Below are 16,621 nucleotides of genomic sequence, written 5' to 3'. Positions count from 1 at the left end.
TGTGGTGGTGTTCTTTGTGTGCAGAAAGACTAGGAGGAAGGCTCAGAGAGAACTAGCAGAGGATCAACAATGACACGGACATATGGATAAAAACACTTATCCTGGGAAAAGTATGCTAAGCTAGGGATAGCAGAGCCCTATGGCCAAACAAAGCTTTTCTTAACCCTTATTCAGCTGTTTCTCTACATTTCAAGACCTAGGCCTAGGCTGGGCGTGGTGGCTCACACCTGCAATCCCAGCACTTTGAGAGGCAGAGGTGGGAGGATCACTTGACGGCAGGAATTCAAAACCAGCCTGGTCAACATGGTGAAACTCCGTCTCTACGAAAAATACAAAAAATAGCCAGGCATGGGACACACATCTGTAATCCCAGCTACTTGGGAGGCTGAGGCACAAGAATTGCTTGAATCCAGGAGGTGAAGCTTGCAGTGAGCAGAGATCACGCCACTGCACTCTAGCCTAGGTGACACAGCGAGACTCTGTCTCAAAAAGAAAAGAAAAAAAAAAAAAAAAAGAGATGTAGACCTAGTAGGTAAACATTACAGGGATCTTCAGATTTCGACTCAGCACCAAAACAGACGTTTCTTCCACCACTGTCCAAATGTGGAGTCTGGTGTCAAGGAACTTATTCCCTAAAGGTAAATGATACGAACTCAATACTGAAGGGCAGTCAGGTACCGGATAGTTTAGTAGATGAGACGGTAGTAGCAGCAACTAACATTTATCGAGCACTTACTATATGCCAGGTACATACAGTGTTAAGCATTTTTTATACAGATTATGGTTTTGTTTTTGTGTTGTTTTTTTTTTAAACCATCAAATGGCCAATGAAGCAAGGTCATTTACGCCAATTTTATTAATGCAGAAACTTGGATTTACACAAATGAATGCTCTTCACCGCTGATAAAATACTGCCTCACTCCCTTCCAAATCTGAAATTCTACCCTCTGCTCAAAAGCCAGGAATTATTTATCCCAGATACAGTTTTCTGACAAATACATAAAGTTTTCTTTGGAGAATGAGTAAACAGTTGGCACTCTGTTGTTCTGTGAGTTACCAGGAGAGTAAGAAAAAAGAAAAAAAGAATTAGCACTGTTTTCCTAACATCCAAATCTTAAATTAATTAAACACACTTAGTAAATGTAAAAACTAAATGAATACAACAATACAGATTGTTGTACTAATCTTCCAATCAATCCTCTCAGGCTTCAATTTGAGTTGCTCATAAGAAAAAATGTAAATTTTTAAAACTATCAAAGTTATTCAGAGGAAGAGACAAAGAAAGGGAAAAGAGAAATGGCAGATGAAAGCAGAATGTACATGTTACTTCGAAGGTTGACACTCCGGAAAGTTGCTTCTGCTTTTGTATAATGCAGGAAGCAAAGTCCCTACTGCCTACCTAGATCAAAATGTTTTGTAAGTTCAAACATAAGGAACTTGAACTATCTTCACTGTATACCAATCCACTATCAATAATTCAAGTATATTAACTGGTAACAATGCCAATGGTATAACTGTTTAAGATGTGACTCAGAGTAAGTATATTTCATAAGTACCATATAATTGGAATTCACACATTTGCAACTAAGAGGTATTTCTAGTATAGCATATTGGCCTCCAAAGACAGGTAATATCAACAAGATTCCCCTTGGATGTTCTTTGTTACAACCAGACACTGAAATAAACTTACTGTTGAAATTTAACCATCATATTGCCTTTGTATGGCTGTTTTGCCTAGAATAAAATGTTCTGCTGTGTAGTTACCACGTCAACTCTTTATAATATCTTCAAATATCCTGATTGACAGAGTATCTGCAGAATGATGGAGAAAGGCTTCCAAGGGAGGGGGCCATTTTCCCTGCTTCAGTCTGACCCTGTGCCTATGACATATTTCCATCTGATTCTTCTGGGTCTGATCAGCTATGTTGTCTTAGGGATAAAGTAATAACAGATTTACATCACCTAAAAAAGTAACGTAGCAAAAATTTGGAAAGTACACTTTTTGTGGGAATCTAACTTTCTTCAGTGAGAGGGCTATTTCAAACATTCACACTCTTAAAAATAAAGTACTAGCACTGGTTTTTTTCAAGAAGCCAAGACAACAAGCCATTTTTGTTCTCCTTTAACTTTTCTGTATAGTTAAACTGTTTTATAACAAGTACAGGTTTTTCTAACATCATTGATAAAACAATAATGCTTATTCCATTTCTGTAAAGCTTAAAGTGATTCCTGAGCATTTTGGGGCAAATAGAAAGAATTCTTGCTTTCCTGATTGTATGACCAGGACATCATCAACTAAACCGGGTATATGTCTATAATCCCCCAAACCCTCTATGAGTTACAATAATTCCACTGAAATGCTTACGTACTTTTCTGAAATTCTTCCAGTTTTTTGACAGCTTCATCTCGTTCTTGCATTATTTTGTCACACTGAAATGAGAGAGAAAAAGAAATGTTAAACTTAAATCATAAATTTTAAGTTTGAAAAGGCAAGGACGAGCAAACTTATAAACAGCAGCAATTTTCTGAAAACAAACAAAATTTGAAACCTTTGAAAGCATCAATGGTCATACAGAACTTATACTGCTCAACCAGCATGGGGTTTGTGCCATTTGTATCTGGCCAATTTTCTCAGACCTCCTAAGATATAAGTCACCTTCCTGTTAATGATCTCCTAAATAATAGACCAATTTAACATCCTTGAGTTAAAATACATTCATTCTTTAAGAGAATGTTTGTACCTCTTTTTATGTTGGCTAATGCAGTACACAGCCACTCATCTACAAACCTGATTCTAAACAGTTTCAACTATCCAGAACACTGGCACATACTTGTGAGGGATGGAAAGACTACTGCATGATGGCAAAAGGCAGCCACATGCCACGCACTCTCACCTAAGAAAAAGTGATCCGTGTGTCCTCAGAATTCTGACTAGGGGAAGGGACCAAGTTAAAAGGAGAAAAGGTAAAATATTCCATAATAAGCACATATCATTTATATAAACTGATTTTTAATTTAAAAATGTAGGAGAACTCACTGAAAACGCTTTGGGAGGCAAGACCATAAAAGGCAAAAATAACTATTAGAGCATAAGGACCTTTTAGGGTATCTAGTATAGAAACAAATATCTCCTGTATCAATAGGCCCTGAAGGCATTAATGATTTTTTTTTTTTTTTTGAGATGGAGTTTCACTCTTGTCCCCCAGGCTGGAGTGCAGTGGCGTAATCTTGGCTCACTGCAACCTCTGCCTCCCAGGTTCAAGCAATTCTGCCTCAGCCTCCCAAGTAGCTGGGATTATAGGTGTGTGCCACCACACCGGGCTAATTTTTGTGTTTTTAGTAGAGACGGGGTTTCACCATATTGGTCAGGCTGATCTTGAACTCCTTACCTCAGGTGATCCACCTGCCTCAGCCTCCCAAAGTGCTGGGATTACAGGTATGAGTCACCACACCCAGCCTGAATTTTTTTAAAAACCTAATATTTATTATTATAAGGACTGAATTCAATATATCTTGAATTTCATAAAACAGGGATATATAACATATTGTAGAGATAGATATTCATCACAAGCAGCTAAAACTTTAAAAAGTAATTTCTAACTCTTACAGTAATAATTTAAAATTTAATATCTTGGGATGACTCTCACCTGTAATCCCAGAACTTTGGGAGGCTGAGGTGGGCGGATCAAAATATCAGGAGTTCAAGACCAGCCTGGTCAACATGGTGAAACCCTGTCTCTACTAAAAATACAAAAATTAGCTGGGCATGGTGGCACATGCCTATAATCCCAGCTACTCTAGAGGCTGAGGCTGAGGCAGGAGAATTGCTTGAACCCAGACCCAGGAAGTGGAGGTTGCAGTGAACCAAGATGGTACCACTGCACTCTAGCCTGGGCTACAGAGTGAGACGTCTCAAAAAAAAATATATATATATTGGGACTATCTTATTCCCTAGGAGTGCTATATGAATAAAGTACAATTTTAAATCATATTTGATTGCTAACCTGTCAGATAAATACATTGAAATTTCATCCCTCTGGATGTTTTTAATTTCAATTTTCAACAGCTAAAAAATTATGATGTCAAGTAACGTGAAAAATCCAGATTAAAACAATGAGATATTCTCACCTATCAGACTGGCAAAAACTGAAAAACTCTGATACTGGGAGCCAGGAACTCTCATAAACTACTGACGGATGTAAAAATCAGTATAATTGCTTTGTAAATAAACTTCTATTAGAATTGAATATGTAAATTTCCTATGACTCAGCAATTCTACCTCTAGGTGTATGTACCCAGAGAATCTCTAGTAACGTATAAAAGATGATATATACAAAAGGTTCCTCATTTTTAATAATAAATCATGGTATGTTCATATACTACACTATAGAGCAGTGAAAATGAATAAAGCCATATGTATCAACATAAATGTTAAAAACATCATGTTGAATGAGTTGCAGAAGATATATCAAATATCTTCTGTACACAAAAACATCTCATGTATTTCTATATGCTTTATGATACATCCAGTATAAAAATATGAAATGAGAAGAAATATACATTTAAGATAGTAGTTGTCTCTTGGGAGATAGGGAGGGGAATGGGACTAGGCATGGTGACAGCTTTCAGTTGAATCTGCTGCATTCCTTATTTTTGAATTTCAAGAGAAATGATAGTCCTGTGCAATGGGTATTCATTATACTATTCTCTGCCCTTCTCCATCCTTTTAAAATGTTTTAAAATAAAAAAGTAAGAAGCTCATGGTTCAGTTTTCCCTTTCAGTCTCTAAAGAGCCACTGAAATGTTATACTATCCCTGCGCATATGGGTAAATGCATTCTGGCAAGAGAACCTGATGCAAGTACATGTGTTAAATTCGCAAAGCTGGTTGCTAAATCCTGACTTAGGATCCCCCACCCAATCAAAATGAGTTAGGCTGGACCACAGATCCTAAAGGAGAAGGCGTTTATTTGATTAAGGTTTCCCTATGGTGATCCATCCTCTGTATAAAATAATAATTCTGTCCAATATAGTCTCTAGTTCCACCTGAAATAAACAACATTTATGATTTTTTTTGGTGTTTAAAATTTTAAATGGTAGAGTTCTAAATTCTCATATAGGCTTTTCATAGATCCTTCCCCAACCCAAGTGGACTACATCAGACATCATAACCCTTAATGATAGGAGACTTCCAGCCGGCTGTTTCAGGAATGTTCCTCTCATTTTCAAGAATGGGCTTCTGTTTGTTCTGGACTTCCTCACCACCCCTACTGGTCTGTCTACCTTCCTCAACAATGCACAATATAGCATAAGGCACAAGAAGAAACCTAGTTTCCTACTAGGTTCAAACTCTTGAGTCATGATTACCAAGTGAAATATATCTGGTGCTTCACTCTCAAATTAATTACATATTTCTTAATTTGTCATTTCTGAAAAATGTGAGACACCTTATAAAAACCTGTCTTCATTTAAGAGCTGGTACTTGGGAATGTCGCTCCTAATTAATGTCACTGGGGTACCTCTAAGCAGCTCTCAAAGCTCTACCTGAAGGAATTAGAGGTTAATTCAATTCTCACTTCAGTCAAATTAGCCAGAGTTTTTAGTGAGACTTTGGAAGACAAAAGCATTAAACAGGAACAATGCTCTGTCTAGTCAGATTTGAAAAAGGCCACCAGTTGACATCATATGCAACCACTAATGCGATGCATGACAATTTTAGGTAGGCTTGTAGTAGTCACCCAGAACAAAGACGTTAGGTCCATGCTCTCTGCTATTAAGGCCCAGGTAGACAGGTCCAGGTTAATAACAGGTCTCAATGTCAGTTTTATTCCAACATGCAGGTTGCCCATTTCTGTAGTCCAGCTATGAGTGTTCACAGTAACCCGATGGCTATCATCAGCAGCAGATTCACAAGCTGTCTCCCACCCCCAGCTGTGTTCTATCAGGGGTCTTCATGTTGCTTTGCTTTCTATTTTCTGCAACCACATTATGCTAGAACTGGCAGCCACAGAATTTACCATCTGTTATGCTGAAAGGGGTGTGAGTTGGGGGTGGGGAAAGTCTACACATGCTGCAAATGCAGCTTACTTATTCCAAACCAGAACTGAACAAAATATGGAGGATGTACACATTTACTAAAGCAGAAATCCAAACACCCACTTATTTCATTTTTTTTAGGTGAACCCAGAAAAGTATCTTGCAAACTTTCTCTCATTCTACCAACAGAGGGAAGTCAGCCAGGATTACAGGCTTTTTAGGAAGAATGTTTCATCTTTACACCACACAGAAGCCCCTCACCCATCCCACCCCTTCTCTACCCTGCTCATGCAGCTGCAGCATTTGTAAAAAATGCTTCTTTTTGTGTGAGAATTGCTCATGAAGACTTTGCAATAGCAACAGATGTTCTTGGGCCCACATCACTTAATTATGATGCCCAACGATTCTCTGTAGCTCAAGGCTGGGGTAGAACCCAGCAGCACAACTGCTGGCTCATGTAAGCAAGCTGGATAACATTACATCTACTCTAGAGTCTCTATTTGGCTCTTTATGAAGTGATGAATTGACCGGAGGTTAGCCTTGCTGGTTTTGAAAGCCCTTAATATTAGAAGCCCTGGGTATTTTCCAGATCTCTTCCTTGAGCCTCATCCAAGCAGATACCTGGCTTCTGAAACTAAACCAGGATTTCTGAGCATTGGCAGACTGATTTGCAGAGAAACAGCCTTTCCAGTGTGAACTGGTATCTTCCCTGTGCCACCCATTCCCCAAAATGGGCAGCTCAGCTATTCATCCCTCTCTCACATATTCATCCAACTACTGTCAACATTAAAATGTCTGTTTTTGGGGAGTTGGGGAGAGATAGCAAGGTGAGAGATGCCAGATGTAGGTGATGGGGAGGAAGGCAGCAAATCACACTGCCACGTGTGTACCTATGCAACAATCTTGCATGTTCTTCACATGTACCCCAAAACCTAAAATGCAATAAATAAATAAATGGAAGGAAAAAAAATGTCTGCTTCAAAGGGCTCAGCAGATGTACAGATAACTGATATAGATACCGACACATCTGTATACTCTGTTGTATGCAAATGTCATGCAAGAAAAACCTCAACATGCTGAATTGTATCTAACTTCCACTAATAGAAACATTCATGCTTGTCTTCCTGGTGCACAAATGCATCAGAGGGTTGCTAGCCTATAGACAGGGCAGTTTAGGGCTCAAGAAATACATATATACACCACATATGCACAACAGCAAGATATGGGATGATCTATACATAGGCAAGTACACTACAGATGACTGAATCAGACTTTGAAGCAAGTATCTACGATAATCATTGAATGTCATGATTTCCTTCTTCTGAGAACTGAACAAATTTATCCAGAACCCACACAGGCCAGGTACTATGTTAAACACTGGGCACAATACATGAACACAATAGACAACGTGTTCTCACAAAAACTTATGATCTACCATAAAAGATCAACAAATGAAGTAAGTAATTCATAAGGACACCTGATATAATGTGAGAAATACTGCCAAACCAGAAATGAAAAAAACATGTACCCATTTCCTAAGGAATGTACAACAGAGGGTACACTGCCACTAAGTTTAAGGAATTTTAACATTACACCATTTTTCTTGAAGTTCATTAATGTGCAGTTACAGTATTTAAAGATTTTAAATATTGCCAGCATTAGAATTGTGTGTATTTACCTGTTTTAGAATCCTAGGCGATACAGTGAAAGGACCATCGATTCATTTTTAATAGTAATCGACAATTCTACTGCTCCACCTATGTAAGTCTAGCTAACACTGTGCTTTCTGGATTTCTACACTCTTATCCATAAAGAATACAACACATTAAATCATTCCCACTAGGATGGAGTTCCTTTCACTCTCTCTTTTGGTGTTCTTCTTTCTTCCAATTCAAAGTTCTTTCCCTCCAATTTTCACAGGCAAAAAAGAAGTGGTAGCTGCCCTCAAAGCTGTCTTGCAGCATTCTCCAAATTCTAGGTATTGTGTGTGAGATGGAAACACATGTCATCAGAACAGAGATCCTTGCTCTTTGTTTCTAGATAGATTGCTGTTAATAAGAGACTCATTTTCACTTTCAAACTGCTAAGTAATTACTTTTTCTCTGGCACAACCACTTGCCACTCTGTCTCAAAGAAACTGCATGTATGTGGATGTATTATGCATGAACAGTTAGCATAATGGATGCATATCTTGCTCTTTAAAGTGGCCTCTTTATTGATTTTTTTTTTAAATAAAATACGTCGGGACCTTCATCCATGAATATTACACAAGAGGAAGAAATTTCAACAATAGACAAGTGAGCCAAGATGCAAACAGTATCATATATCCCGCTTCTTGAAACCTAAGTCTTGGAAAGTGTCTGTCTCATTCTCTTTTCATTCATTGTTCCTGGCAAGCTGACAGAACCGCCTGATGCACTGTTACAGTAGCTCACCCAAACGACTTCTAATCAGCCACTTAAACATTTATGCATTTCAAAACTCGATCTCAGAACATAATACTAAACATAAATACTTACTATTTAAAGGCAGACATTCTTCTATTATACAGATTTCCTTCTTTTTATGCACACTCCACACACACCCCCAACCCCACTACCCTGAGAAATGTGAAAGCTATTCCATTCAAAGCTCAATGACGCTTTTCCCCCCATATAGGAAAAAAACTCAAACGATTATGACAAAGATCCTGAGTGAGTCATAAGAGAATGCCCTTCAATTGTGGAGGCATGACTAACATTTGAATATGGTAATTGCCACACAAGCAAAGTAAACCATTTTATTTGGTTGATTGCAAAATATATAGTCATCTATTTTTCCATACCCCAAAAATATAAATTTGAAGAGTTATTCATGTCAGTATGATAGGCTCTTACTTTTTTACATACTGCTAAGTCCATTTAGAAAATGGGCAAAAAATAATGGTAAGTAGCAAGCAGCACCCTTTCCATAATCCCCATTTATCTTGATGTTTTAAAAAAAGAAATCTCATTGTTTTTACATTTTAAGGCAACCACACCATGTGCTTATATGCCAATATTTTAATAATAATACATTTTGCTTGATAAATATGATACATGCATAAAGAAATATGCAGATGTTTTATTACCAAAAAAGCAACTGATTCTGCTTGTGAGAGAGCTAGAGAAGACTTTTTAAAACGTAAACGACATTTAAGCCAAGCATTAAAGGGTAGTAAAAGTTTGTCACATGGAAAAAAGTAGGATCCTTGTCTTTTTGTTCTTTGTCCATTGCCCAGCCATGCTCTAGGCACTCACTTAGAGCAGCATAATTGATTGTAGTTATTTTTCAACTTATTTGGGGTCCTCATTAGAGTAGTTTTACTCAAGAGTAGGACTTTCATATATTTTTCTTTACATCTCAGTACTCAGAAGGCATTCAACAAAAAGGTTTCCCTTTAAAAGAGCTTTTCTTATAAACTCAAACAGACAGACTCTATTCTCAAAGTCATTGATAAAAACCATAAAATAGTCAGCAATTTTCCTAAAATGGGAGAACTACCAAAAAGAAAAAAAAAAGATCCATTAAAACATTGGTCCATTCTCCCTGCCCCAAATTTCCTGCTTTTATCCTTGGGATGCATTATGCCAGAATCTATGTGTATACATACAAGTACACACATACATATACACACACATATGTGAATTCTTTGACGTAAGATTGATTTGTTATTTATATTTAACTTTCAGTTTTTTAACATAAACCAATAGCTTGTAAAGACAAATGACCCAGAAAAGGATCAAGTCTGATATTTGCTGTGGAAAATTCATGCACTAACAATACAGAATTAGGATAAAGTTAGGACCTTTGTGGAAGAAGAGTCAATAAGCTCCCACAGTTCACCTGCTTCTAAAAGAACACTGTAGTCAGAAGATTGACGTTTGAATCTAGACTCTGCCATTATCTGTGTAACACTGGGAAACTCACTCAAACCCTGTGGTACTGTTCTCTCCTCTGTGAAATGGAGCGGACACACTGCTGTTCAGAGCATGAGATGGGAAGAAGAGAGCATGGATGTCCCATAGCAGCTTCTTACTCCATGCAGCCTAAGCAACTAGTTTCCCTGAAGAGCACCATGTCAGACCACTTGTCTCAAGAGGAAAGACTCCAAACAGGACAGTAAAAGATCCTACCCAAAGGAATCACAACCACTGCCTCTTCCCACTGGTAAGGTTCATGACCTGGACACAAAGACTGAACGTAGGCATGTGGAAGGCAGAAATACCTTGCAATTTATTCATTTATTTATTTATTTTGCTTCCTCTGTTCATTCTAAATTTCCCTATGTCAAATTAACCATGGAAAAAGGAGTCTTACCTTAGTTTGCTGTCCCTGAACAATTTAACTGTACTCTGGTCTGGGGCTACAATGGAAGGATGGCCACATGTATTTGCTGATGTCAACTGGACAAAGCTCAGCCAGCCAGGCACAAGAGAGGGCTTTCCCAGAGAAAATGCTGTTCTGCATTTACCACCTCTGGAACTAAAGCTGCTTTCACTCATTCTACACTCTGTAAAAGGCTTTTATTATATGCTTCCCTCCTTTGTAATACAGCCCCCCCCCTTTTTGGGAAAAAATCTGCAGTAATAAGCAAGCTAGTCTTTTAACAGAAGATAAACAGTGCAGTGAACTTCAAACCACTCTACTTTGTTCCACCCAACCACAGAGCATTCCATATTGCTTTCATTTCTTTTCTTCCCATTTCTGTTAATAGTTATTTTTAAAGAATTACAACAGCAGCAGATCAATAATGCCTACAGATGTTATGCAAGTATTAGGCCACACTCTATGCAGAGAAACATGTAAACAGTTAATGGGCTGAGGTAATTTATAATCCTCCTTTTACCAAATGCATTTTATCTATAATACCACTTGCATAACAGATGATTCACTTAAAACCTCACTACAGAAAGTGGCTGTCAGTTAAACATCATCTCCACCAACAATAGATGTATACAGAGCATCTACTATGTATCTTTAGGATACTGCTAGGTCTACATGTAAGCAAGTATTAAAGAAGAAAAGAATAAATAAATAATTTAATCTTCTTCCTCTTACATTATTCATTTTCTTCTACCATCCTTCTTTCTCTCTTCTATGAAGACACCTGTTTGCTTTCCCTCCTCTCACCTTCTAGGTTAAGTCAAAGAGTGCTCCTGAATTAACTCCTCCAACTTGCTTTGTTCTTCCCGTGGGTCAGGAGCAGCTATGAAGAAGGCTCAAAGACTGATAACATCTCAGCCTCTTTGTTCTCCTAGAGCTGGACGACAGTTGAGTATCGTAGGGCAAGAGGCTCAAGTTATCCAGCCTAAGAATGACCCATTAGGTTTACTTTGGAATTATGGGGCATCAGGGGCCCAGGATCTAAGCATAACCTCCTTACCTGTTTATGTCCTCAGGACATTTGTGATTTTGCATGGTTATAGGGTTGGAATTAGAAATCTTGCCATATTACTATTTTCTGTGACTTTCTTACTCGTGTGTGTGTGTGTGTGTGTGTGTGTGCACGCGCGTGCGCGCGTTTTGAAACAATATCTCACTCTGTTACCCAGGCTGGAATTAAGTGGTGCAATCATCGCTCACTGCAGCTTCAGCCTTTAGGGCTCAAGTGATCCTCCTGCCTTGGCCTCCCAAGTAGCTGGAACTACAGGTGCATGCCACCATGCCTGATTAATTTTTTTTTTTTTTGGTTAAAGATGGGGGTCTCACCATGTTGACCAAGCGGGTCTCAAATTCTGGGTCTCAAGTGATCCTCTCACCTGAGCCTCCCAAAGTGCTTCTTACCATATTATAGATGCATACACTACCCCTTTTAACACGGGTATCTTTTATCACCTTCACCTACCATTCCCTGAACAACTGATGAAGGCAAGAGAAGAAACTTAAGATTTCACAGAACAAGAATTTATTTACAAATAAGCAAAGGAGACTTAAAAATAGGTGAAAAATAATTATCTAAAAATCCATTATAATCTGCTTTGAACTAGAGTACTCACCATTAATATCTCCATCCTTACTACAGCTATATAAGTGGCACATTAATAATGAAAAAGTTAAATATAATTCTAAAGACCCCAATAAGTGATCCCAAATATCCCATAAGTTTTACAAATATTTAGCTTCTGCCAATTTTTATTACAACTCTTATTCTGAAATTTTAAAAATGAGGTTTCACAATTTACAGCAGTGATGGCTATCTTCTTTAATATCTACTAGGGACCTGTTTTATTAATTTTCTATCAGGAATATTATGTTCTGAAATATTTGCCTACCAAAGTAATTTTTTAAAGTAAATTTTGTTTATATCTAAAACCAAAAATAGACAGTGTGCTTCCTCTCTATTTTTCATTTGCTATTCAGTCCCTCTATGTTTCTGACCTTAGCCTGTCCATTTGTCCCCTCCCTAAATTTACAAGGAAAAAAAATATATATATATATATGTACATGGTTGCTAATATATACAGCTAATACTATGTGTATATAATACTATGTGTGTGTATATATAGCTAATACTATACATATACATACACATACACATGTATATATGTATGTATATGTATAGTATTAGTTATATATATTAGCAAGCATTCACAAATCTTAGATATTTAAGTGATAAGGATACAGTTTGTAAAGTAAGTAGAATTCAATTATTTAACAGATAAAACAAAACTGAAAGAGCCCTTGAAAATATTCATCACACTTCCCCACCTTCACATGGGATGCTTTTCAACTTCCGGTGTATTATTCATAGCGATAGAGGAAGCAAACATACAAAAGATTTATGGAAGTATTGGGGTCAAATATGACTAATTCCAAAGAGTTTCCTCCAGGGCCCAATGTGTCTAGGTCCCCAAAGTACATGTATCAAGCTTCAATTCCACTGACAGAATCCCAAATCTGACTGTTGGGGGAAAAGTACAATTCCTCGGGACTTGAGTTGCTTGGCCTGGTGCCTTGATGCACATTTAGCCATGTAGTTAATCTCCCAGAGCTGCACCCACTGTGGCATGCCCGCTATTCTTTACCATCTGGAGCCTGGAGTTAGTATTAGCTTGAAGCACACATGCAAGAGAAAAGGGAAGAAAAGAAAAAAAGAACCCTCATTCACATTTAACTGAAATTGGTGACTGAACAATGCACTATGAGGCCTAGGCTTTTACACATGTAAGAAAGGGGAGAAAAAGGGTAAGTACAAACCTTCTCCTTTGTTTTCTGGTTCTCTGCTCTAAGGTCTTCATATTCGCCTATTGCTAAAAGAAAAAAGGAAAGCAAAATTACAACATTGTCAAAAGTTTACTGCAGGAAGCCTGGGAACCCAACTAACCCCCACTGTCTTCTTACTAGGTTGAAGCAGGGTAGGGAAGAGGCTGCAGAAAAGGGGCTTCTGCTTTTCTTTTTATTTTGTACTGGCAGGGTCTCACTATGTTGCCCAGGCTGGTCTCAAAACTCCTGGGCTCAAGTGATCCTCCTTCCTTGGCCTCTCAAAATGTGATTACAGGTGTGAGCCACCAAACCCAGCCAGCCTACTATTTTTAAGAGTCAGGAAGAAAAAGCAGACATGAGCCCATGAAGCTAAATTTCAGTTCTCCCTAGGTCATTAGGAACACCCATGAGCCAGCAGAGGTGACATATGACAAGGCTCTTTTCCTTTCTGATGCTCAGCATTTGGTCATGTGAAAGGATTTAGGCAGATGTTTCCTGAAGTTCCACCCAGCACTATTAGTCTGTGATACTATAATGAGTTGTATTTAGAAAATCAGCTTCTAGAAAGTAGAGCAGGTTTGCACATTCGACTCAAGGTCACACGTCTGCTTTATTCACAAAGCAAAAAATTTGTGAAGGATTCATCTAAGAACAACTATTTTCAGATGAGATTGTCAGTCATCAAGTCATGACCAGAAATTCAGACTCATTTCACTAAATGGGGAAGATATGTTAAACTGTTTGGAAACATTACCCACTAAATAGGGAGGAAAGTTGTGTACTTAAAAATCCTTTATTGCCAAAAAAAAAAAAAAAAAAAAAACTAAATCCCCACATTCATCTTTAATCAAAGCATCATTTTCAGGTATCCTCACAGTTGAGAATATAAAGTTTTCAACACATTATATGAGAAGAAAAGAATCACCTAAGATCAATGACAGAGCAGAACAGCTGTAGGAAGTCTAAAATTGCAGCTCGCCCCAGGGCCAGCAGCTTGACTGGCACCAGAAACTCCGTGAATCATCAGGTTGGTTTTTTTTTTTTTTTTTTTTTTTAAGAGACAAGATTGTGTTCTGTCACTTAGGCTGGAGTGCACTGGTGCCATCACAGCTCACTGCAGTTTCAAACTCCTTGTCTCAAACAATATACCTCAGCCTCCTGAGCAGCTGGAACCATAGGCACATGCTACCATGCCCAGCTAAATTTTTAAAATTTCTTGTAGAGATAGGGTCTTACTATATTGCCCAGGCTGGTCACAATATGAACATTCATCTTTATGGATTTATCTACAAAAAAACAAAAACCAGTTTTTCTTTAAAAAAAAAAAAGACCAGAGTTTCCTATTTCTATGCATAATCTAGAAACAGAAATAAAAAATCTGAAACCAGTGGCTGCAAGAACATCCCCGATAATCTGGTCCTTAATTCTAGAAATGTATGATTCTATCCACTGGGACAAAGAACACCCCAGAAACAGACAATTAATATGGTAAAGCACATGCCTTGTTTTCTCCTATGGTGACTGAAAGGGTTCAGAACGGCTACTGTGATGGTGGTACCAAAGTCCTAAAATCCTAATTCAAACTGGCAAATATTTATGAGATTATACAATCAATGTCTGGAAGTTGTACTAGTATGCCAGGACTAATCAAACAAGAATTAATGGACAATTTTTTGAAGCCACATTCCAAAAGAATCCTTGAGAATTAGCCCCTAAAATAGGTGAATGTGTACACGTAAAGATATAGTTCTTCCGAAAATAATTACATTTACAGGCTGGGCGTGGCAGGTCACGCCTGTATTCCCAGAACTTTGGGAGACTAAGGTGAGCAGATCACTTGAGGTCAGGAGTTCAAGACCAGCCTGGCCAACAAGGCGGAACCCTGTCTCTACTGAAAGTACAAAAATTAGCCAGACGTGGAGGCATTCACCTGTAGTTCCAGATACTTAGGAGGCTAAGGTAGGATAATTGTGTGAACCCAGGAAGCAGAGGCTGCAGTGAGTGGAGAATGCACCACTGCACTCCAACCTGGGCAACAGAGCAAGACTCTGTCTCAAAAAAAAAAAAAAAAAAAAAAAAAAAAAAAAAAAAAAAAAAAAAAAAAAAAAAAAAAAAAAAAAAAAAAAAAAAAAAAAAAAAAAAAAAAAAAAAAAAAAAAAAAAAAAAAAAAAAAAAAAAAAAAAAAAAAAAAAAAATTTTTCAACAGAAAAAGATTTGACTGACCTAGAATGAAGCCCTCTGCACACCAGCTCTTCATCAGCCCCCACCACACACACCCCAAGAGCTAAGTATAAACTAAATTCTCTGGAGCTGAAAAACAAATGAAACGTGTCCCTATCTTTTTAACAGAAAGAAACAAGAACTAATAAGAACTTCTAAAAATACTAACTACACCACTGCTGGGTAGTCTGTGGTCCCATATCTTATCACTATATTGTTTCAAAAAATAGATACATAAATACTTTATTAAGAGACTCTGATTTTTATTAAGAGACTTTGATTTTAGGTTACTTGACATTTAAAAGTATCTATAAAGTTGAAAAACCAAAATTGATTTAATATTCTATTATTGGTGACCTACTTTGTAGACATACAAAGCGAACAACAAAGACTTATAAAACCATGATCTCATGTTGATATTAAGACATTTTTTCAGAGAGATCCAAGATGGCTGATCACTAGCAGCTTGGGATTGTAGCTCCCAGTGAAAGTGCAGAGAACGAGAGGACGCCACACTTTCAGATGAATTTTTGTTGTTCACGTACCAGGAGATTCCCAGCGGAGGAGCCCCACGGGTTGCCAGCGCGACTCTTGTGGCTGGCGAGGCAGTTTTGCCGCTGCCTTGGTGCGGCGGTTCTTCGTGCAGTCAGAAAAGCACCATCAATCTTAACGCCGCTGTTTTGGACGGCGCAGTGGGTTGCTCAGATTTTAGCGCCGGGAATCAGCAAGTTGGACGTCCATTTAGAAACCCAACTACAAAGACGGTAATTATAAAGACCACAGATGGATAAATCTATAACGAAGGGAAGAAACCAGCCTAAAAAGGCTGAGAATACCTAAAATAAGAACGCCTCTCTCTCTACAGGGGATCACAGTTCCTCATCAGCAACGGAACAAGGCCTGATGGAGAAAGACTGTGTTCCATTAACAGAAGCAGGCTCTAAAAGGTGGATGATAAGAAACTTCTGGGAATTAAAAGAACTTGTTCTAACCTAATGCAAAGAAATAAGGTTTGACGAAATGTTAACAAGAATACACAAATTAGAGACGAATATAAGTGAATTAATGCAGCTGAAAAACACAACACGAGAACTTTGCGAAGTATGCACAAGTTTTAGCAGCCGAATTGATCAAGCAGAAGA

General features: G+C 37.9%; 1 protein-coding gene across 5 annotated transcripts in view; it reads right to left on the bottom strand.

Annotated features, from left to right (window-relative positions):
* The window catches only part of SHTN1 (shootin 1), a 123,950-nt gene that overhangs the window by 84,584 nt on the left and 22,745 nt on the right, over window positions 1-16,621 (bottom strand). For 4 of the 5 annotated variants that reach the window (XM_017543788.2, XM_017543791.2, XM_037743971.1 and 1 more), the window contains 2 exons: window positions 13,254-13,306; window positions 2,370-2,430 (listed from right to left, as the gene is read on the bottom strand). In XM_017543788.2, the coding sequence (XP_017399277.1) occupies window positions 2,370-2,430; window positions 13,254-13,306 (114 nt within the window). Of the gene's footprint in view, window positions 1-2,369; window positions 2,431-11,186; window positions 11,317-13,253; window positions 13,307-16,621 lie in introns of all 5 variants that reach the window. The other variant, XM_037743970.1, reaches the window with a different exon arrangement.

Source organism: Cebus imitator, unplaced genomic scaffold (assembly GCF_001604975.1).
Source record: "Cebus imitator isolate Cc_AM_T3 unplaced genomic scaffold, Cebus_imitator-1.0 Scaffold161, whole genome shotgun sequence".
NCBI classification, from domain to species: Eukaryota; Metazoa; Chordata; class Mammalia; order Primates; family Cebidae; genus Cebus; species Cebus imitator.
This window is presented reverse-complemented; position numbering and strand designations above follow the sequence as displayed.